This window comes from Arachis hypogaea, chromosome 2 (genome assembly GCF_003086295.3).
Source record: "Arachis hypogaea cultivar Tifrunner chromosome 2, arahy.Tifrunner.gnm2.J5K5, whole genome shotgun sequence".
NCBI lineage: Eukaryota > Viridiplantae > Streptophyta > Magnoliopsida > Fabales > Fabaceae > Arachis > Arachis hypogaea.
The window spans coordinates 36,822,363-36,846,892 of NC_092037.1; the positions used below are offsets into that span (position 1 = coordinate 36,822,363).

The 24,530-nt window shown below is 39.7% G+C and overlaps 1 protein-coding gene and 1 non-coding gene across 2 annotated transcripts; one reads left to right on the forward strand and one right to left on the reverse strand.

The window, feature by feature from the left end:
- Positions 1-693: 693 nt before the first annotated feature.
- On the forward strand, positions 694-4,248 carry LOC112742928 (protein PSK SIMULATOR 1-like). The gene has a single exon (XM_025792173.3). The coding sequence runs from the start codon at positions 2,157-2,159 to the stop codon at positions 3,951-3,953; it is 1,797 nt and encodes a 598-aa protein (XP_025647958.1). The 5' UTR covers positions 694-2,156; the 3' UTR covers positions 3,954-4,248.
- Positions 4,249-20,507: 16,259 nt separating this feature from the next.
- LOC112763490 (small nucleolar RNA R71) lies at positions 20,508-20,611 on the reverse strand. Its single transcript, XR_003182885.1, has one exon. It is a non-coding gene; the product is annotated as a small nucleolar RNA R71 (small nucleolar RNA).
- Between the last annotated feature and the right edge of the window lie 3,919 nt (positions 20,612-24,530).

A 24,530-nucleotide genomic window follows, 5' to 3' on the forward strand; every position in this document is an offset into this window, starting at 1 on the left:
TTAAACATTCTCCGTTCATCGGAACCTTGAAACGACATTGTTTTGAACAAAAAAAAAAATAGAAAAAAAGAAACGTAGAAAAACGTCTTCGTTTTATATTAAAAAAATTTCTTTCTTCTTCTTCTTCAACACTCTATTCTTCTTCTTCAATTAAGTTCTTTTTTTCCTTCTTCAAAAGATCACAAAAATAAAAACTAACAACACAAAATATCACAAAAAAAATCAGCATTAATTAGAAAATATCAATCAACTTAAATAGCAAGTATCAATCAATCTAAACAACAACAAGCACAAAAAATAGCAACAATAAAAAAATAATAGTAATAATTACATAATAAAAAATAACTAAAATTAACCATTGTTGTTATGATAAAACAGAATCAGCAGCAACAATTACCTAAAACATTAAAGAACAATGATTGAATAACTAAAAACATTATTAAAGAAAAAAATTACTATGACTGAGAGAGAGAACCATGCCAGAGGAGAGAAGAGGGAGACCGAGCGGAGATGGGGTTTGGCGAGCAGCGATGGCAGCAAAATGGAGGCCGGCGAGAGGCGACGACAGCAAAGTTTGAGGAGCGCTCTTGTGAGTGTGAGAGTACAGTTGGGGAGGGGGAGAACATCAAATTAAAAAGAAAAAGGAGAAAGGGAAGAATCTCATGTTGGAGAAATAGAAGAGGAAGGAGAAGGAGAAAGGCCTCAGGTTAAGAAAGCAGAAGGGAAAGAAAAATGGTTGGAGGAGAAAAAGAGGACGAGTTGGGAATGGAGAAAGGGAAGGAGAAAGTTGGGGGAGAGAAAGGGTTGGGAAGGGGATGGGGAAATTGGGAGGGGGGAGGAGGGAAAGGTGTGGGGATTCTACACTAAGTTTTTTTTTGTCTTTTTTTTTTTAAATTGGGATCTATATGTTACGTTTTTTTTTTGTTTTTTCGTTTTCGTTAAAAACGACGTCGTTTCAAAGTTTCAATAAACGAAAATGTTTGAAGGACTACTTTGAATCCTGAAGTGCAATTTCGAAGATAAATTTAAATAATTATTAACTGGGATTACTTTAAAGTTTGAGTACAATTTTAGAAATTACTTTAAGATTTAATTCGTTATTCACTAAAATTTTATTACTTTGAATTAAAATTGATGTGCTCTAATCTTCTAAACATATATAAGAGAAATACATGCGTAATAAAAAATATGTACATTGACTTATTAAAAATTTGATTTAAAAAACGCTTAGACACATAGCCTTATTGTTATAATTATAGCTTAATTTTAAATTATTTATACTCAATGTTTAGTCTTCCATTAAGTGGTCTTTAGTTGTAACCACTTGCACTAACGGAAAAGAAACAAATAAACAAAAAACAAAAGGAAACAACAAAGGAACAGAATGACAAATACTTCCAAATTTTAAAATCCCCTATAGTCCACAGTCCACTTTAACACTTTTCAAATTTCTGACACCCCTTCCCTAAGAAAATAAGGTTCCAATGAAAAATTAAATTAAAAACCTCAAAACTGCCACAAGCCCACAGCCCTCTTTCCTCGTCCCTCTTCCCTCCGCACTGCCGCACTCTCCTCTGCCTTTCATCTCTGCCTCGGCCTCTGCCTTGCCTTCCCCCTCTTATTCCTCCTCGCTCGCTGCCTCCTCCTCTGTTCTCCTCCCTTGCAGAGCTTCTTGTTGTTGAGCTTCTCAATAACATAAACACCGTTGCAGCACTACCTGCCCCTTTCTTACATTCATTCCTTCCAACCCAACTAATAATAATATGAACAACTAAACAACAACAATATTAATCTATTTTATTCTGTTCTTTATTTCTCTCTCTTCTTTTTCTCTTTGTGCTCCAATCAATTATTACACCTTTTATCCCATCATCCTCCTTCTTCCACGCCTTCTCAATTTGTTGCAGCATGCTATGCCCTCTTTTTTCCACACACACACATATCCTCTCTCTCTTTCTCTCTCTCTCCTTGTGACTTTTCTTTTCTACCACTTTCTGACAACTCCACTATCTCTTCTGTTTTCGTTGCTTATTCACAAGCATGCATAACATGAACAACAATTCAACTGCACAAAATTGATTCCACGCCCGCACAAAAAAGAAAAAAAAACTAGCAATAGGTATGAACCTTTATTAGTGTCGGTGTTTGAAGCAGCTATGGTTGCCGAAGCTTGGATTGTAAAGATGGGAAACCAGCTAAGCTCCAATCTCAAGCATGCTCTTCTTCTAGAAACTTCCTCAACAAAGAGTAAAAAACAGAATCAAAAGCGTATAGAAAATAACAACAAAGAGACCATTGGCATTCTTTCTTTCGAAGTAGCAACCGCGATGTCAAAAATGGTTCACCTTCACAATTCACTTTCAGATTCTGAGATCTCAAAGCTCAAGAACGAGACATTAATCTCAGAGGGTGTTAGGAACGTTGTTTCCTCTGATGAGGTTCATCTCCTCGAGCTCGCTCTCGTGGAGAAGCTCGAGGAGCTGAACCAAATCGCCGCTGTGGTTTCGCGGCTGGGGAAGAAGTGCTCTGTGCCTGCTTTGCAGGGATTTGAGCATATTTACAGTGACATAGTTAATGGCGTGATTGACGTGAAGGAATTAGGGTTCTTGGTTAAGCACATGGAAGGGATGGTGAGGAAATTGGATAGGTATGTTAATGCAACAAGGAATTTGTATAGTGAAATGGAAGGGTTGAATGAATTAGAAGAAGGTTTGAAGAAGTTTCAGAATAATCATCACGAAGAAAGTAAGAGGGCTTTTGAGCAGAAACTCATGTGGCAGAGGGATGATGTGAGGCATCTCAAGGATGTTTCGCTATGGAATCAGAACTTTGATAAGGTCGTTCAGTTATTAGCCAGGACGGTTTGCACCATGTATGCTAGGGTTTCTGTTATCTTTGGCGAATCTGCTTTGAAGAACAATAGTTCTGTGATTGGTGAATCTTGCCTCAGTAGTAATGTTCATATGAGTTCTAAGCGGTTGATTCACAATCAGAGCAAGAAAAATGGATTTCATTCTGGTTCACTTGTGAATTCAGTCATGGAGAGAAAGGGGAGAAAGGGAGCCAGTAATAGTACTAGCACTAGTAAGGCTCAAATCGAAATTAGTAGAGATCACTTAGCGGCTCTTCGGCATGAAGAGTTCGGTTTTGCTTGTGGAACTAGTCCAGGGAAACTTTTTATGGAATGTCTAAGTTTGAGTAGCAAAGTTTCAAAATTTGATGATGATGATGATGATGATGATGGTGGTGGCTGTGGTTATGTTATTGGTTGCGAGGATCAACAGAGTCACATGTCAAGTTGTCACAACAGCATTAAGCACAAGGGATTCTGCCATACCGATGTTCCTTTCACCAGAGATAGACAGGCAAAGTCTAGTACTCAGAATTGCTCAACATTTGGGCAGAAAATTAGCTTAAGTCTTTATGCGGTTCCTTCCACTCTTGGAGGGTCTGCTTTATCCTTGCACTATGCTAATGTGATAATTTTCATAGAGAAGCTGTTTCGCTACCCGCATTTAGTCGGTGAGGATGCAAGGGATGACCTTTATCAGATGCTGCCAACAAGTTTAAGATTATCTCTTAAGGCAAGACTCAAGTCCTATGTCAAGGATTTGGCCATATGTGATGCTCCTCTTGCTCACAAATGGAAGGGGAATCTTGATGGGATACTTAGATGGCTTGGGCCACTTGCACATAACATGATCAGATGGCAAAGTGAGCGCAATTTCGAGCAGCATCAAATTGTCAGCAGGACGAATGTTCTGCTGCTTCAGACTCTTTACTTTGCTGACAGAGTGAAGATTGAGGAACTGATCTGTGATCTTCTTGTTGGGTTGAATTACATATGCCATTATGAACATCAGCAAAATCCGCTTCTTGATTGCGCCAGAAGTTTTGATTTCGAGGATTGCTTGGAGTGGCAGTTGCAATGTGGAGAGTATTTTCTCAGTTGAATCAATAAACTGTCAAATTTTAAGTCCTCAATATGGTGAGCACATTCTTGATTAAGAATACTTTATGAGGATGATATATATTTCTGAAATTTTCTCCCCGAGGACTAATATTGTTTTAAGAGAAAAAAAGGAAGAGGAAAGTATTTGATTGCAATTTGACTTGTGCAGTTGTGCAGCACATATGCAGTCATATTATAGAGGAGCATACAAAGTTATGTCGATCTTGTAAAATTGTTTATGTACAGAATTGCTTGTTGCTTTTGTCATGGATAGCACAAAGATTAGTATTGGTATCTTAGCGCATGTTTGAATTTCGACTTGTAGCTCGCAATCCCAAAGCATGATTTGGGCAAAAAGCTACAAGATTTGACCATCATGCTCTAGACCTTTGCGAATGGAAAAAGCAAACATGGCAGTGTATGTTTGGATTATAATTTGCAAATGAGAGTTTGCATAAAATTGATTTTGCAAAACTAATTTTCATAAAAAGTAAGTTTGTGTTAACGTGATTTATGTTTGGCAATCTTTATATCAAAATTGATTATAGTAAAATAAAGGTTTAATTATCCTGTTGGTCCTTATAGTTTCGCAAAATTTTCAATTAAGTCCTTATACTTTTCTTTTTCTTTTAATTGAGTCCTTGCACCAAAATTCTTTTTTAATTAGATTCCTACACTTTTTTTTCCTTTTATTTAGGTCTCTGTACCAATTCTTTTTTTCTAGTTGTGTCCCTATAAAATTAAGCCAATTACTACTAAAAGAGACTTAATTGAAAAAAATTTAGTGAAGGGACCCAATTAAAAAGAAAAAAAGTATAGGGATCTAATTGAAAATTTCAGAAAACTTTAGGAACCAACAGAATAATTAAACCTAAAATAAATTTTGTTTGGATTATACTACTCAAAATCACTTTTAGATAAAAAAATTACCAAAAGAAATATCAATTTAAATAATTTTTTTTATATACATACAAAATCAAAACGCTAACAAAAAAATATAAAAAATATTTATCATATAAATAAAATAAATACAATAAAAAATAAAAATATGAAAGAGAGTACTATAAATTTTATAATATCAAACAAAAAGAAAATATTTTATATTTTTTTAGTACCGTCAGTACTCTTTAATTTAGTATTATTTTAGACTATAATCCATTTTCTTTGTTGTATCAACTATTTTTGATTATCTATGACTCTATTGTTACTTATAATTAGTTTTTTATTTTATTTATTTTGTCTTTTTTAATAGGATCATAATTTATATTATAAAATTTTGATAATAAATGTAATATATAATAATTACAATTACAAATTTTTTACAAAGTCAAAATAAAAAAATTAATACAAAACAAAAATAAGGTACATCAAAGAATAAAAAATGATACAGCTAACAAATAATAAAAATTTCATAAAACCAACAACATATATCATATGAACAAAAAAAATACAATAAAAAGTAAATAAAATTCATATGAATAGAATAAAATAAAATAAAAAAATAAAAAATTTTATACGTAACATAAATAAAATACAGTAAAGGATAAAAAAAAGAATTCATATGAACAAAAAATAATAAAAATATCATAAAAATTAATAAAATATCTAAAAGTCAGAGCACTGTAAAAAAATCAATAATATTTGTCATAGGAATAAAAGAAATACAATAAAATAAATAAAAAATTATATGAAAAAAGTCAAACAAAAATAAAAAAAAAGATTTCATAGAAAATATACATATAAAAAATAGTATAGTAAATGATAAAAAAAACTCATATAAAAACATAACATGAGAAATTAGAACACTACACAAATAATATAAAAATATTTATCCTATAAATATAAAATAAAATAAAAAATATAAAATTAAAATATGAAAGTGAGTATTAAAGATAATTAAAAAAATTAAAATATTTACTTTGTTAGTGATTGAAACAAATTTGAACCATTTTGATGAAAAAAACTGAAAGTAAGAACTATGAAGAAGTAGGAAGAACTATAAAGAACTACTGTGAAGATAATAGTTACTATTTATAGAAGAAAATGATAGATAAGATTAATAAAAAAATAAATAAATAAAATTTTCACCTAATTTTCTAAGATAATCAGCCACCATGAACGTGAAACGTAAAAACTACAAAATTTAGGAGAAACGTGTGTTTAAAAGCAGAATCACTTGAGTTCAAGGATAAAAATTGTCCAACATAAAAGTGAAATTTATAAGAGACTCAAGCATGCTTCTTTCCTCTCAATGCATTTGTCAAACACACCCTTAATTTTGTAGTCAGTTTTGATTTATTGGTGCTTCGAGTTGTAATTTTTTTGTATTACAAATCAAATTGTAGAGTATTGTGCATAGTAAATTACAGTCCTATAATAGGAATTTAACAAGGGACGGATTTCTGGTTCAAATTTGCAAACAGCTTCTTTTGTAAGCACTGTATATGCATAATCACGTTACTAAAGATGTTATTGTGCTAAAATCTTCAATGAAATCAGAAAAAAATGGGTTTGAACTTTGAAGCATATTTTGATTATCTTCTTTATCTATATAAGAGTCTGTTATATTTGGGCCCCAAAGGCTGAGTGTTTATTTACACTGGTAATATCATGAGATCTAGCATAGTTGGTAGTTAGCTAAGCTCGGTAAACACCTAGTCAGATTTCATTCTCTAGCAACGTGAATAGACTGTTCATGGTTCTGACTGTTTACCCTCTTAGGAGAACATCCACCTCAAAGAAATTAGTTATTGTTGTTGGTAGTAGGTACCTGGCCAATCGAATGGGAAAAAAATTAGGTGTAAAAATTATAGGCTAAATTACTTTTAGGGTGTATGTGGTTGGGAGATTAACTTTTGTCTAGGAATATGATTTCTTGAAATGATATTACTAAGTATGTATTATTATCTTGTTTGGTTTGTAAAAACAAAACTCATAGAATATTAGTAATATATCCAGCGTTGTAAAAATATGATGAAAGTAGATAAATAGGAGAAAAAATTTATATATAATAATTTAGGAAATTATATCTTGATGATATCCTTATAATATAACACTTGGTAATTTATGAAAATGGATTTTCTATCACACAAAATAATACGTAACACAAAATAATTTATTCATGTTTGGCGTTATCTCTTTCTTTATTTAATTTTACAAGAATACTGTTACGGTGGGTAACCGGAGATTAATAGAATAGATGGCGCTAGTTGGCCCAATCGTCTGCGGATGGTAGTCTCCGAGCTGGTTCGCACGCTGGAGCCTCCTTCCGACTTGTGTACGTGAGTGAATGGGAGGTGGTACCTGCAAAGACACTCTGATGCCTAAGTTAGCAAGGGTGTTAGCAGGTCTAGAGAGTATTGGGCTTAGAGATACCTGAGGGGTGTCAGTGTATTTATAGTGGTGAGCCAATAACCACCGTTGGAGTAGTGCCATATCTTTAGGGTGTTAACCGTCCCATTATCTTAGGGAGGTTAAGATATGGCTTTATGAAGCGGTTAGAGAGATTTTAGGGGCGATTACTCATTTGAACGAGTGTTTATCTGCCAACTAATCTCGTGCCCGACTTCTTTAGAGCAGGTCGTGGTCAACACCGACTTCTTATATGAAGGCCGGTGCTTAGCTAGGCTTAATTCTTCGGATCAGGCCTTTTATTTGGGTCTGGGCCTTATCATTGGGCCAGGGTATGAACAGTGCCCCTACTTGAGCCCAAGATCTCTTTAGGGCTTGGGTTCAAGTATTTAACTCGGGTTCGTAGCCGACTTTCTTGGAGGAAACACGGGTTTTTAAACCGACGTGATTTTCGCGACCCTTTGTTTCTGACAGTTACGTCTATTCAAGCGTCGTGTCCGTTAGGGATGCACTTAGGGATTGATGGCTTTGGTAACGGTGCACTCTCATTAATGACTGCTTCGTTTTTACCATTATGCCCCTTAGCATGTTTATAAATACTTTCCCTCTCTTTCATTTTTCCGTTTCTGCAATCTTTCAAACTTCTTCTTTCTTTGTTCGTGCTGCATTCCTGCGTTTGGAGACTTCTGCTTCAACCTTCACTTTCGGATAAAGGTTAGCTTTTCTTATTTCACGACATGCCTTGTGTTTGCATGCTTTTGTTTTGTGGGTGGATAGGTTGGTCTGTAGATTTTGGCTTCGTATCTCCTCCCTTTAGGGACCGTGTTTTTTGATTTTTCTTTTCTTTTTTCTTTTTGTAGGTTTCTGTCACCTTTCATAAGAAAAAAGAAAATGGCTTCCGTAGATGTTCTTTCTCAGTGGGTTGATGTCACGGTCCTAGGGGAGGAACCCTTGGTCGACGCTAAGTTTATTACTCATTTTCGTACTCACCACAGGCTTTGTACTTCGGAGGAGGACGAGCCAAAATATGAGTTGGTAACCCCAGGTCCGGAAGACCGGGTTTGTTTTGGGAGGGCCAATGAGGCGGCCCCTCATTTTTTCTTTATGTATGAATGTATGATCACCCGCTTGGGTGTTTTTCTTCCTTTTTCGGATTTTGAAATATCTGTTTTGCCCCTACCCAACTTCACCCCAATTCTTGGGGTTTTCTGAAAATTTATCAGTTTGTTACTCACGCTTTGGACTTTCCGACCTCTTTGAGGATTTTCTTCTTTCTTTTTCACATGACTAAGCCCTTTAGTGGGCTAAATAACAAGCAACAATGGGTGTCTTTCCGAGCCATACAGGGTCGGAGAATTTTCACCCTTTTTGACGAATCCTTTCATGACTTCAAAAATTATTTTTTCAAAGTGCAAGCCATAGAGGGTCACCACCCCTTTTTCCTGGATGAGCATTCTTCCCCTCGCTTTCCCCTCTATTGGTTGGAGGCCTCCCCTTGTGAGAAGTATGGTCTAGATGACCTGGACGAGGTGGAGGCGGCCATTGTGGGGTTTTTCCGAGAAGCGTGGGGGAGGGCCCCATACTTGGATACTAGGAAATTCCTCCAGGGAACGCCGACCTTTGTTCGGTCGCAACTAGGTAGTACATGCATTTCCTATTTCCGACTTGTTTCTGCCGACTTGAGGTTTACCGACTTGTAACTTTTGCTAATTGTTTCTTTTGCATACATGGCAAGGAAGAATGCTCAGGAATCTTACTAGAGAGTTCAGGAGGCTAAGGCAAAGTCCCGGGCCAGGGCCGGTGGTGCCAGGGCGATCATCTCTCCTCCTCCTCCTCCTCCTCCTCCTCAGAACGTGGGGACTCCCTCTCAGCCCATTGTGATTTCTTCTTCAACCTTGTCTCGGCCACTCCCTTCCGCCCGACTTCTTCCTGAGCCAGAGAAGAAGAAGCGTAAGACTTTAGTGTCTAGCTCTTCTTTTGATGGTGGGGTTAAGGCGGATGCTCTTGCATTCGTCCGAAAGAACATCTATCCTCATATAAGTATGGATGATGTTTCTGTTCGAAACCACCTCACCATTCTGGCTGAGGAGAGTTTTAGGGCGGCGGGTGTTTGTGGCAAGCTTTTGGATATCTTTGAGAAGACTTATCTCAGCTCTTTGGGGGTAACCTCGAAGGTCGAGGAGTTGGAGGGGAGGCTTCTTGCTTACCAGGACCATGAGAGGGAGTTGAAGGAGGAGGTAGCTAAACTGAGGGCGGAGAGAGATAGCCTTCGGGAGAAGGAGAGCAAGCTGCGGGCCCAATGCAATATGGAGGCGAGTTTGAGGAAGACAGCACAGGAGAGTTATCAGAGTTTATTTCAAGATCTTGTGTCTGTGAAGAAGGATTTGCTGAATTCTCGGAATGCGTACGCCGAGTTGGAGGACTCTATTGCTGATGGTGCCGAGGAGTCTTGGAGGATTTTCCTGGAGCAAGTCAGTGTTATCGCCCCCGACTTGGATCTTTCTCCTTTACATCCTGATAAAGTTGTCCTTGATGGTGCTATCGTGGATCCTCCTGTCCCCGTGGTTGTTTCCGAGTCAAAATTGAAGACTCGGGGGCAGAGGATCATTGAGTCCCCTCCTCGTTCTGAAGACGCTCCGAGTTCTTCAGTTATTCCTCCGACTTCCTCTTCATCTCTTGTGGGTGCTTCTCTTCCTTGTCCTGGTGGCACTCCTCCTGATTCTGGTAGTGGTGATCCATCTACTCCTCTGCAGAAATGATTTTTTATGGCTATATGGGGGCTCGGCCTGTGAGCCCCCCTTTTTTAAACTCTTTATATGTTGTTTGGTGACGTTTGAACAATTTCCTTTTGGCCTTTTAAGGCCGTAAACAAAATATTTTAGGAGGTGCCCTTTGTTGAATAAGGGTTTTTAAATTAACAAAATAAATACCCTTTTTTGGATAAGGGTTTAAGTTACCTTATGTGTGTATGCTTTTCTAATTTTGATTTTTCAAAATCCCCTTGATCTTTTTCCGAAAACCTTTCCCATTGGCTCGTCTGTTTTTCCGAGCCTTTTTGTTTAAGGACTTTTAGGCAGCCTTTAAACTTTTTCCTAGGTTTTTCAATCTCTTTTTGCTATTCCTTACGCTCGACCACGTTTTATTGGGTTTTTATGACTTAGGTTATTTTTGCGATGCGTTTTTCTTCTGCTCGATTTTTCACTCCGACTTAGGAGTCGCAGTGTTTTCGAGCTTTTCTACTCGGAGTCTTGTTTCGACTTACGAGTCGAGTTGTCTCCGAGTTGTTTACGATCGGTTTATATAACCTCTTTACGCCGACTTGTACCTCGTCGTTTTATCCTGACGACCACATAGGTCGGTTCATGGGATTTTCACGTTTTGTCGAGCTTAAGTCGGCGCGTTTCGTAGAAAGACTTAGAAAAATAAAAAGGATTTTATAAGAGATATTGTAGGTAAAAAAGATCTTTATTTATTGGGTAGGTACCTTCTTGCTACTAAGGGTTTTAATAGCCTATTTTTCCTTAGCCTCTACTATGATGCCTCGTTAAAAACCCTTCTCCAGAAAAAACCCTTTAATTTTGGGAAAAAATCATGAAGTTGGAAAAAGAGTACATCAGGAAGTAGAGTTCGCTTTTAACTGTAGTACCTTTTCATATTACAAGCATGCCACGACCTTGGTAACTCAGTGCCGTTCAGGTCGGTTACTTTGCAATAACCTTTTCCTAAAACTTCATTGACTTTGTATGGTCCCTTCCAATTTGCGGTGAGCTTTCCTTCTCCTGATTTGTTGACTCCAATGTCGTTTCTGATTAAGACCAAGTCATCCGGGGAAAATGTTCTTCGAATGACTTTTTTGTTGTACCTTGTAGTCATCCTTTGTTTCAATGCTGCTTCTCTTATCTAGGCATCCTCTCGGACTTCGGGGAGCAAGTCGAGCTCCTCTTTGTGCCCCCGTATGTTTCCGACCTCGTCATGGAGAGTTACCCTTGGGCTTTGCTCATTGATTTCTATTGGTATCATGGCTTCTACGCCATAAACTAGTCGGAAAGGTGTTTCTCCCGTGGCGGATTGGGGGGTTGTCCTGTAGGCCCATAGCACTTGAGGAAGCTCTTCAGCCCAAGCTCCTTTTGCTTCTTGCAATCTCCTCTTTAGCCCTGCCAGTATGACTTTGTTGGCTGCCTCGGCTTGCCCATTGGCTTGTGGGTGCTCCACCGAGGTGAACTGATGTTTGATTTTCATACTGGCTACTAAGCTTCTGAAGGTGGCGTCGGTGAATTGGGTTCCATTGTCTGTAGTAATGGAATAAGGTATCCCATATCTTGTGATGATATTTTTGTAGAGGAACCTGCGACTTCTTTGAGCGGTGATGGTGGCCAATGGTTCTGCTTCTATCCACTTTGTGAAGTAATCTATCCCCACGATCAGGTATTTGACTTGTCCTGGCGCTTGGGGAAAAGGACCTAACAAATCCATTCCCCATTTTGCAAAAGGCCATGGAGAAGTGATACTGATGAGCTCTTCTGGTGGAGCTACGTGGAAATTTGCATGCATCTAACATGGTTGACACTTTTTCACAAATTCTGTGGCATCTTTCTGCAAGGTCGGCCAGTAGAATCCAGCTCGGATTACCTTCCTGGCTAGTGACCTTGCTCCGAGATGGTTGCCGCAGATCCCACTATGTACTTCCTCCAATACCTCGGCGGTTCTTGAGGTCGGTACGCATTTTAACAATGGTGCCGATATCCCCCTTCTGTAGAGGATATTTCTCACCAAGGTGTAGTGTTGTGCTTCCCTTCGGATCTTTTTAGCTTCTTTTTCCTCTTTAGGGAGGATGTCAAATTTCATGTATTCGATTAGGGGGTTCATCCATCCGAGGTCTAGACTGATTACCTCAAGTACCTCTTGCTTATCTTCTGTTTTTGCTACCGAGGGCTCTTGGAGGGTTTCTTGAATCAGGCTTCTGTTGTTCCCTCCTGGTTTGGTACTTGCCAACTTGGATAGGGCATCCGCTCTGCTATTTAAATCCCGAGTTATGTGTTTGACCTCGGTTTCTGCGAAGCGCCCAAGGTGTTCCAAAGTTTTTTCCAAGTACCTCTTCATATTAGGGTCCTTTGCCTGATATTCTCCGCTTATTTGGGAGGTCACCACCTGTGAGTCGCTGTATATCATCACCTTTGTAGCACCGACTTCTTCTGCCAACTTTAGTCCGGCAATCAAGGCTTCATATTCTGCCTGATTATTTGAAGCCAAAAATTCAAATTTTAAGGAAACCTCTATCTGGGTTCCTCTTTCATCTACCAATATTATGCCTGCGCCGCTTCCCGTTTTGTTGGAGGATCCGTCTACATAGAGTTCCCATGTAGTCGGTTTTTCCTCTTGATCCCCTGCGTATTCTGCCACGAAGTCGGCGAGGCACTGGGCTTTAATTGCTGTCCGAGTTTCATATCTCAAATCGAACTTGGAGAGCTCTATTGCCCATTGAACCATTCTCCCTGCAACATCCGTCTTTTGGAGGATTTGCTTCATGGGTTGGTTCGTACGGACTCTTATTGTGTGAGCTTGAAAGTAAGGTCGTAGCCTTCGTGAGGCTATTACCAAGGAGTAGGCAAACTTTTCTAGTTTGTGGTACCTTAGTTCAGGGCCTTGTAGGACTTTACTGATGAAGTAGACTGGATGTTGTCCGACCTCGTCTTCTTTTATCAGGGCTGACGAGACAGCCCTGTTTGCTACGGATAAGTACAGAACGAGGTCTTTTCCCGGTATTGGTCGGGTTAGGATAGGAGGTTGGCTTAAAAAATTTTTGAAGTCTTGGAACGCCTCCTCGCATTCCGGAGTCCATTCGAATTGGCATCCCTTTCTTAATAAGGAGAATAGTGGAAGAGATTTTAGTGCCGATCCTGCCAAAAATCTGGAGAGGGCTGCAAGTCGGCCATTGAGCTGCTGGACTTCTCTCAAACAAGTCGGACTTTTCATTTCTAGGATGGCTCTACATTTATCGGGATTGGCCTCAATCCCTCTTTGTGTTAGTATAAATCCTAGAAATTTTCCTGCCTCCACCGCGAAGGCGCACTTTGCGGGATTTAGTCTCATCCCATGCAGCCTTATGGTGTCAAAGACTTGTGAGAGGTCGGATAAGAGGTCGACTTCCTTCTTGGTTTTTACTAGCATGTCGTCGACGTATACTTCCATTAGGCTCCCCAGGTGAGGGGAAAACACTTTATTCATCAACGTTTGATATGTGGCTCCTGCATTCTTCAATCCGAATGGCATGACCACGTAGCAAAAGTTAGCTCTGGGTGTGATGAATGATGTTTTCTCCTGGTCTGGCTCATACATCGGGATTTGATTATATCCCGAGTAGGCGTCCATGAATGATAAGTATTGGTACCCCGAGCTGGAATCCATTAGGGTATCAATACTTGGTAGGGGATAAGGGTCCTTGGGACATGCCTTATTTAGGTCGGTATAGTCGACACACATTCTCCATTTACCATTCTGTTTTTTGACCAGCACTACATTGGCTAGCCATTTTGGGTACTTGACCTCTCTAATAAAGCCGGCTTCCAGGAGCGCCTGTACTTGCTCTTCTACTATTAGGGCTCGTTCTGTGCCGAGCTTGCGTCTTCTTTGTTGTACAGGTCGGGACCCTGGATAAACCGAGAGCTTGTGGGACATGAGCTCGGGGTCAATCCCAGGCATGTCAGAAGCCTTCCAGGCGAAGAGGTTGGAATTATCTCTTAGGATCTCGATCAATTTCTGTTTTAGGGTTTCCCCCAAGTTGGCTCCTATATGAGTGTTTTTTCCTTCCTCTTTACCGACCTGTATCTCCTCGGTTTTTCCTCCCGGTTGTGGTCGCAGCTCTTCTCTGGCCCTTGCGTCGCCGAGCTCTATTGTGTGAACTTCTCTGCCTCTTCCTCTCAGATTTAGGCTTTCATTGTAGCATTTCCTCGCCAATTTTTGATCTCCCCTTACTGTTGCTATTCCCGCTGAGGTCGGGAATTTCATGCAGAGGTGGGGAGTGGATACCACTGCTCCGAGCCGATTAAGGGTAGTTCTGCCGATTAAGGCATTATAGGCTGACCCCTCATCAATGACTATGAAGTCTATACTCAGAGTCTTTGATTTTTCCCCTTTTCCAAAAGTGGTGTGAAGGGGAAAAAATCCTAGTGGTTTATTGGCGTGTCCCCTAATCCATATAGGGTGTCGGGGTAGGCTCTTAATTCTTTCTCATCTAACCCTAGCTTGTCGAAAGCAGGCTTGAAGAGAATGTCCGCCGAGCTTCCTTGGTCTACTAGGGTTCTGTGGAGATGGGCATTTGCTAGGATCATAGTTATTACCACTGGATCATCGTGTCCAGGGATTATTCCTTGCCCATCTTCTTTTGTGAATGAAATGGTGGGAAGGTCGGGTGTCTCCTCCCCGACCTGGTAGACTCTTTTGATATGTCTTTTGCGAGAGGATTTGGTAAGTCCCCCTCCTGCAAACCCTCCTGAGATCATGTGGATATGCCTCTCTGGAGTCTGCGGTGGTGGGTCTCTTCTATCCATATCATCTCGCTTTCTTTTTCCATGACTGTCCGACCTTTCTATGAGATATCTATCAAGCCGACCTTCTCTAGCCAACTTTTCTATCACATTCTTGAGGTCGTAACAGTCGTTTGTGGAGTGACCATATATTTTATGGTACTCGCAGTAATCGCTGCGGCTCCCCCCTTTTTTATTTTTAATGGGTCTAGGGGGTGGCAGTCTTTCAGTGTTGCAAATCTCTCTGTATACATCCACTATAGAAACTTTCAGGGGAGTATAAGAGTGATATTTCCTTGGTCTTTCGAGACCGAGCTCTTCCTTTTTCTTGGTTTCCCTTTCCCTTTCTTTTGTTGAGGGAGGGGCCCCAGGTCGCCAGCTCAAGTCTCTTAATTTGGCATTTTCCTCCATATTGATGTACTTTTCAGCTCTTTCTTGTACATCACTTAGAGAAACGGGGTGTCTTTTAGATATGGACTGTGAGAAGGGTCCTTCTCTAAGTCCATTGACTAGTCCCATTATGACTGCCTCTGTGGGCAAGTCTTGAATCTCCAAACATGCTTTGTTGAACCTTTCCATATAGGCTCGTAGAGGTTCTCCGACCTCCTGTTTTATTCCCAGGAGGCTCGGTGCATGTTTGACTTTGTCTTTCTGGATTGAGAACCTCATCAAAAATTTCCTTGAGAGGTCTTCAAAGCTAGTAACCGACCTCGGGGGGAGGCTATCAAACCAGTTCATCGCTGCTTTTGATAGAGTGGTCGGAAAAGCTTTGCATCGCGTAGCGTCGGAAGCATCGGCCAGGTACATCTGACTTTTGAAGTTACTCAGGTGATGCTTTGGATCCATGGTTCCATCGTAGAGGTCCATATCAGGGCTTTTAAAGTTCCTCGGAACTTTTGCTCTCATTATGTCTTCGCTGAAAGGATCCTCCCCACCTAAAGGTAGTTTCTCTTGTTCATCACGGGAGTTACGACCTTTGAGGGAGGATTCTAACTTTAAGAGTTTTCTTTCCAACTCTTTTCGTCTTTCCATCTCCTCTTTTAGGCTCTATTCAGTTTCTTTTTGCCGCTCCCGCTGTTGTTCTAACTGTTCCAGGCGGCTGTGGACTAACCCCATGAGTTCAGTTACGTGGGATGGTCCTCCTTTTTCTGACTCGCGCCCCTCTGAGGAATTTACCTTCGGGTTTTTTACCCCTGAGGTGCCCTCTCTATGCTGATTGTCAACTTCTTGGTGGAGGGCGAGGTCCACATCGTTATTGCCTGTGTCCAGATTCTCTTGTTCAGAATCTGTTTCCACATGGCCTTCTTCGTGGGATCTGTCCGCCATCAATGGATGATCTCTCGGGTCCCCGGCAACGGCGCCAATGTTACGGTGGGTAACCGGAGATTAATAGAATAGATGGCGCTAGTTGGCCCAATCGTCTGCGGATGGTAGTCTCCGAGCTGGTTCACACGCTGGAACCTCCTTCCGACTTGTGTACGTGAGTGAATGGGGGGTGGTACCTGCAAAGACACTCCGATGCCTAAGTTAGCAAGGGTGTTAGCAGGTCTAGAGAGTATTGGGCTTAGAGATACCTGAGGGGTGTCAGTGTATTTATAGTGGTGAGCCAATAACCATCGTTGGAGTAGTGCCATATCTTTAGGGTGTTAACCGTCCCATTATCTTAGGGAGGTTAAGATATGGCTTTATGAAGCGGTTAGAGAGATTTTTGGGGCGGTTACTCATTTGAACGAGTGTTTATCTACCAACTAATCTCGTGCCCGACTTCTTTAGAGCAGGTCATGGTCAACACCGACTTCTTATATAAAGGCCGGTGCTTAGTGATGAGCGGATAATTTATACGCTTTTTGGCATTGTTTTCATATAGATTTTAGTAAGTTTGAGCTACTTTTAGGGATGTTTTCACTAGTTTTTATGTTAAATTCACATTTCTGGACTTTACTATGAGTTTGTGTGTTTTTCTCTGATTTCAGGTAAATTCTGACTGAAATTGAGGGATTTGAGCAAAACTCTGAAAAAGGCTGACAAAAGGACTGCTGATGCTGTTGGAATCTGACCTCCCTGCACTCGAAATGGATTTTCTGGAGCTACAGAACTCCAATTGGCGCGCTCTCAACGGCGTTGGAAAGTAGACATCCAGGGATTTCCAGCAATATATAATAGTCCATACTTTATTCGAAGAATGACGACGTAACTTGGCGTTAAACGCCAAGTACACGCTGTTGTCTGGAGTTAAACGCCAGAAAAACGTTATGATCCGGAGTTGAACGCCCAAAACACGTCATAACCTGAAGTTTGACGCCAAGAAATGCCTCTACACGTGGATTAATCAAGCTCAGCCCAAGCATACACCAAGTGGGCCCCGGAAGTGGATTTATGCATCAATTACTTACTCATGTAAACCCTAGGAGCTAGTCTAAGTATATATAGAACATTTATCTATTGTGTTAGATATCTTTTGACCACGTTTCATCTTTGGTCTCAGTTTTGTTTTATTCTTCATCTTAGGAGATCATTGATCACGTTAGGGAGGCTGGCCATTCGGCCATGCCTGAACCCTTTGCTTATGTATTTTCAACGGTGGAGTTTCTGCACACCATAGATTAAGGGTGTGGAGCTCTGCTGTACCTCAAGTATTAATGCAATTCTATTTTCTCTTATTCAGTTTCTATCTTATTCTTATTCCAAGATATTCATTCGTACCCAAGAACATGATGAATGTTATGAGTCAGATTACCCTCATTATCATTCTCACTTATGAACGCGTGTGATTGACAACCACTTCCGTTCTACATGAAACAGAGATTGAATGCGTATCTCTTAGATTCCCCAACAGAATCTTCGTGGTATAAGCTAGATAGATGGCGGCATTTATGAGGATTCGGAAAGTCTAACCTTGTCTGTGGTATTCCGAGTAGGATCCTGGGAATCCGGAAAGTCTAACCTTGTCTGTGGTATTCCGAGTAGGATTCCGGTAATGAATGACTGTGACGTGCTTCAAACCTGTAACCTGCTGGGCGTTAGTGACAGACGCAAAAGAGGGATTCTATTCCAGTAGGGGAGGGAACCAACCGGTGATTAGCCGTACTGTGACAGAGTGCGTGAGCATTAGTTTTCACTGCGAGGATGGGATGTAGCCATCAGCCATGGGTGATGCCTCCAGACTGGTTAGCTGTGCGAGTGACAGCCGCACAGGATATTTCCCCGAGAGAAAGAAAGTAGCCACAGTTGATGGTGAACCCCTATACAAAGCTTGCCATGGAAAGGAGTAAGAAGGATTGAGTAGAAGCAGTAGGAGAGCAGGCGTCCCTGGGCTCTACAGCATCTCCATCCGCTTATCTGAAATTCCTACCAATGAATCTGCATAAGTATTCTATCCCTTTTATTATTTCCTTTTATTATTTTATTTTGAATCTAATCAAGTATCATGTTTAATTCGCCTTACTGAGATTTACAAGGTGACCATAGCTTGCTTCATACCAACAATCTCTGTGGATTCGACCCTTACTCACGTAAGGTTTATTACTTGGACGACCCAGTACACTTGCTGGTTAGTTGAACGGAGTTGTGAGAATAAACAGTGCCCTAAGAGTAAATATATGCTAAAGCTCAAAAGATAGAAATCACAATTCCGTCCACCAAGTTTTTGGCGCCGTTGCCGGGGATTGTTCGAGTATGGACAACTGACGGTTCATCTTGTTGCTCAGATTAGGTAATTTTCTTTTCAAAAATCTTTTTCAAAATTTTTCCTTTATTTTTCGTTTTTCTAAACTTTATTTTCGAAAAAAAATTTATAAAAATACAAAAAAAATTAGAAAATCATAAAAATCAAAAATATTTTGTGTTTCTTGTTTGAGTCTTGTGTTGATTTTTAAGTTTGGTGTCAATTGCATGTTTTTAAAATTTTTTCTTGCATTTTTCGAAAATTTCATGCATTCATAGTGTTCTTCATGATCTTCAAGTTGTTCTTGATAAGTCCTCTTGTTTGATCTTGATGATTTCTTGTTTTGTGTTGTTTGTTGTTTTTCATGTGCATCTTTGCATTCATATTTTCCATGCATTAAAGATTTCTAAGTTTGGTGTCTTGCATGTTTTCTTTGCATCAAAATTTTTCAAAATTATGTTCTTGATGTTCATCATGATCTTCAAAATGTTCTTGGTGTTCATCTTGACATTCATAGCATTCTTGCATGCATCTTGTGTCTTGATCCAAAATTTTCATGTTTTGGGTCATTTTTGTGTTTTTCATTAAAAATTTTATATCTTTTCCTTAATTCCCTCCAAAAATTCGAAATTTTTGGTTTGACTTGGTCAAAAATTTTTAAAATTAGTTGTTTCTTACAAGTCAAGTCAAAATTTCAATTTTAAAAATCTTATCTTTTCAAAATCTTTTTCAAAAATCATATCTTTTTCATTTTTTCTATTTTTCGAAAATTTTAAAAATCTTTTTCAAAATATTTTCAAAATCTTTTTCTTATCTTTATTTGATATTTTCGAAAATTCACTAATAATTAATGTGATTGGTTCAAAAATTTGAAGTTTGTTACTTTCTTGTTAAGGAAGGTTCAATCTTTAAGTTCTAGAATCTTATCTTGTAGTTTCTTGTTAGTGAAGTAAATAATTTCAAATTTTTAAAATTAAATCTTTTTATCTTTTATCTTATCTTTTTTTCAAAATTTTATCTTTTTCAAAATTTGATTTCAAAATATCTTATCTAACTTCTTATCTCCTTATCTTTTTCAAAATTTGATTTCAAATCTTTTTCAATCAACTAACTAACTTTTTGTTTGTTTCTTATCTTTTTCAAAACCAACTAACTACCTATCCCTCTCTAATTTTTGAAAATTCTCCCTCTCTTTTTCAAAAATTCTTTTTAATTGTTTTAAATTTTAATTTTAAACTTATTTTATTTTTAATTTTCGACATTACTAACTTCTTTTTCAAAAATTATTTTCGAAATTTCTCTTCTCTTTTCTTCTTCTATTTAATTATTTAATTACTAACACTTCTCTTCATCTCTCTTCATCCAAAAATCCGAACCTCCTTCTTCATTCTTCTACCCCTTCTTCTTCTACTAACATAAAGGAATCTCTATACTGTGACATAGAGGATTCCTCTTCCTTTCTTGTTTTCTTCTCTTTCATATGAGCAGGAACAAGGATAAAGGCACTCTTGTTGAAATTGATCCAGAACCTGAAAGGACTCTGAAGAGAAAATTAAGAGAAGCTAAATTACAACAATCCAGAAACAACCTTTCAGAAATTTTCGAACAAGAGAAGGACATGGCAGCCGAAAATAATAATAATAATGCAAGGAGAATGCTTGGTGACTTCACAAAGCCAACGTCCAAATTTGATGGAAGAAGCATCTCCATTCCTGCCATTGGAACCAATAACTTTGAGCTGAAACCTCAGCTAGTTGCTTTAATGCAACAAAACTGCAAGTTTTATGGACTTCCATCTGAAGATCCTTATCAGTTCTTAACCGAGTTCTTGCAGGTCTGTGATACTGTAAAGACGAATGGAGTTAATCCTGAAGTCTACAGACTCATGCTTTTCCCTTTTGCTGTAAGAGACAGAGCTAGAGTATGGTTGGATTCACAACCTAAGGATAGCCTGGACTCTTGGGATAAACTGGTCACTGCTTTCTTAGATAAGTTCTTCCCTCCTCAAAAGCTGAGCAAGCTGAGAGTGGATGTTCAAACCTTCAAACAAAAAGATGGTGAATCCCTCTATGAAGCTTGGGAAAGATATAAGCAGTTGACCAAAAGATGTCCATCTGACATGTTTTCAGAATGGACCCTATTAGATATATTCTATTATGGTCTCTCTGAATTTTCGAAAATGTCACTGGATCATTCTGTAGGTGGATCTATTCACCTGAAGAAAATGCCTGAAGAGGCTCAAGAACTCATTGACATGGTTGCAAACAACCAGTTCATGTATACCTCTGAGAGGAATTCCGTGAATAATGGGGTACCTCAGAAGAAAGGAGTTCTTGAAATTGATGCTCTGAATGCCATATTGGCTCAGAACAAAATGTTGACTCAACAGGTCAACATAATCTCTCAAAATCTGAATGGATTGCAACATGCATCCAACAGTACTAGAGAGGTAGCTTCTGAAGAAGCTTATGATCCTGAGAACCCTGCCATGGCAGAGGTTAATTACTTAGGTGAACCTTATGGAAACACCTATAACTCATCATGGAGAAATCATCCAAATTTCTCCTGGAAGGATCAACAAAAGCCTCAACAAGGCTTTAACAATGGTGGACGCAATAGGCTGAACAATAGTAAGCCATATCCATCATCTCCTCAGCAACAGACAGAGAACTCTGAACAAAATAATTCTAATTTAGCTAATATAGTCTCTGATCTGTCAAAGGCCACTTTTAGTTTCATGAATGAAACAAGATCCTCCATTAGAAATTTGGAGGCACAAGTGGGCCAGCTGAGTAAGAAAGTCATTGAAACTCCTCCCAGTACTCTCCCAAGCAATACAGAAGAAAATCCAAAAGGAGAGTGCAAGGCCATTGATTTAATCAAAGTGGCCGAATGCATAAAGGAGGAGGAGGACGAAAATCCTAGTGAGGAAGACCTCCTGGGACGTTCCTCAAACAAGAAGGAGTTTCCTATTAAGGATCCTGAGGAATCTGAGGCTCACTTAGAGACCATAAAGATTCCATTAAATCTCCTTCTGCCATTCATGAGCTCTGAAGAATATTCATCCTCTGAAGAGGATGAAGATGTGACTGGTGAGCAAGTTGCTCAATATCTAGGAGCTATCATGAAGCTGAATGCCAAGCTATTTGGTAATGAGACTTGGGAAAGTGAACCTCCCTTGCTCATTAGTGACTTAGATACTTGGATTCAGGAAACTCTACCTCAAAAGAAACAAGATCCTGGCAAGTTCTTAATACCTTGCACCATTGGCACCATGAGCTTTGAGAAAGCTCTATGTGATCTTGGGTCAGGGATAAACCTTATGCCACTCTCTGTAATGGAGAAGCTGGGGATCATTGAGGTACAACCTGCCTTGTTCTCATTACAATTGGCAGACAAGTCAATGAGACAAGCTTATGGAATGGTAGAGGACGTTCTAGTAAAGGTTGAAGGCCTTTACATCCCTGCTGATTTCATAATCCTAGATACTAGGAAGGAAGATGATGAATGCATCATCCTAGGAAGACCTTTCCTAGCCACAGCAGAAGCTGTGATAGACGTTCACAGAGGAGAGTTAGTCCTTCAATTGAATGGGAAATACCTTGTGTTTCAGGCACATGGCCATCCCTCTGTGACAAAAGAGAGTAAGCATGAAGAGCTTCTCTCAGTTCAAGGTCAAGAAGAGCCCACACAGTCAAACTCTAAGTTTGGTGTTGTGAGGCCACAACCAAACTCTAAGTTTGGTGTTCAAATTCCATATCCAAACTCTAAGTTTGGTGTGGAGACAACACACTAAATTGACCTGATCATCTTGTGGCTCCATGAGAGTCACTGTCAAGCTATTGACATTAAAGAAGCGCTTGTTGGGAGGCAACCCAATTTTATTTATCTAATTTTATTTTATTTTGTTTCTTTGTAATTTTTGTGTTTAATTAGGTACATGATCATGAGGAGTCACGAAAAAATCAAAAAAATTAAAAACAGAGTCAAAAACAGAAGAAAAAAAATTTTCACCCTGGAGGCAGCGCAGACTGGCGTTCAACGCCAGTAAGATGCATCTGGCTGGCGTTCAACGCCAGAACAGAGCCTCTTTCTGGCGCTGAACGCCCAAAACAAGCAACAACCTGGCGTTTAACGCCAGGATGTGCACACAGAGGATAATCTGGCGCTGAACGCCAGAAACAAGCATGAAACTGGCGTTCAACGCCAGAAACATGCATTACATGGGCGTTTAACGCCCAGATCATGCACCAATGGGCGTTTGAACGCCAGGATGATGCACCAAGGCAATTTACACGCCTATATGGTGAAGGAATGGTATTTCTTTTCACCTCAGGATCTGTGGACCCCACAGGATCCCTTGCCTCAGGATCTGTGGACCCCACATGATCCCCACCTACCTTTTCTTTTAATCCTAATCACACTCTCCTAATCCAAATCTCATTTTCAATGTCACACTTCCCAAAAACCTTCACCAATCACCTCAAACCCTCTTCCCAATTTCCCCATGCCCCATTCACATCAACCTCCTCTTCCCCATAAACCCCACCTACCCTCATCAAATTCAAATTCAATTTCCCACCCATTCCCCCCCAAAATGGCCGAAACCCAACCCTCCCTCTCCCTATAAATACCTCTCCTTTCTTCTTCATTTTCACACAACAAAAACCCCTTCTTCTCTCCTATAGCCGAACCCCCTCCTCTCATTCTCTACCAACATTTTCTTCTTCTTCTTCTACTCTTCTTTTCTTTTTTGCTCGAGGACGAGCAAATTTTAAGTTTGGTGTGGTAAAAAGCCTAAGCTTTTTATTTTTCATTCACCATCAATGGCACCCAAGACCGGAGTTTCCTCAAGAAAAGGAAAAGGGAAGGCAAAAGCTTCCACTTCCGAGTCATGGGAGAAGGAGAGATTCATCTCCAAGAGCCACCAAGACCACTTCTATGATGTTGTGGCAAAGAAGAAGGTGATCCCCGAGGTCCCTTTCAAGCTCAAAAAGAATGAGTATCCGGAAATCTGACATGAGATCCAAAGAAGAGGGTGGGAAGTCATAACCAACCCCATGCAACAAGTCGGAATATTGATGGTTCAAGAGTTCTATGCTAATGCATGGATCACTAGGAACCATGATCAAAGTATGAACCCGAATCCAAAGAACTATATCACAATGGTTCGGGGGAAATACTTAGATTTCAGTCCGGAAAATGTGAGGTTGGCGTTTCATCTACCCATGATGCAAGGTGATGAACGCCCCTACACAAGAAGGGTCAACTTCAATCAAAGGTTGGACCAAGTCCTAATGGACATTTGTGTGGAAGGCGCCCAATGGAGAGTAGACTCCAAAGGCAAACCAGTCCAACTAAGAAGACTGGACCTCAAGCCTGTAGCTAGAGGATGGTTGGAGTTCATCCAAAGATCCATCATCCCTACAAGCAACCGATCTGAAGTTACTGTGGATCGGGCCATCATGATTCATAGCATCATGATTGGAGAGGAAGTGGAAGTTCATGAAGTCATATCCAATGAACTCTACAAAATAGCTGACAAGCCTTCATACATGGCACGGCTAGCCTTCCCCCACCTCATATGCCATCTATGTTATTCAGCCGGAGTTATCATAGATGGAGATGTCTCCATTGAAGAAGACAAGCCCATCACCAAGAAAAGGATGGAGCAAACAAGGGAAGTTCCTCACGGCCCTCAAGAAGAACATGAGGAAGTTCATCATCAACAAATGCCTCAAGGAATGCACTTTCCTCCCAACAACTATTGGGAGCAACTTAGTACCTCTTTGGAAGACTTGAGCCATAATGTTGAACAATTAAGGGTGGAACACCATGAACACGCCCTCACTCTCCAAGAAATAAGAGAAGATCAAAGAGCAATGAGGGAGGAGCAACAAAGGCAAGGAAGGGACATAGAAGAATTGAAGAACATCATTGGTCCTTCAAGAAGAAGACGCCACTAGAGGTGGATTCATTCCTTGTTCTTTATTTTCTTTCTGTTTTCGGTTTTTAAGTATTATGTTTATCTATGTTTTTG

What these genes read in the sequence shown, in the direction of transcription:
- LOC112742928 (XM_025792173.3), top strand. Translation starts at nt 2,157, where the DNA reads ATGGTTGCCGAAGCTTGGATTGTAAAGATGGGAAACCAGCTAAGCTCC.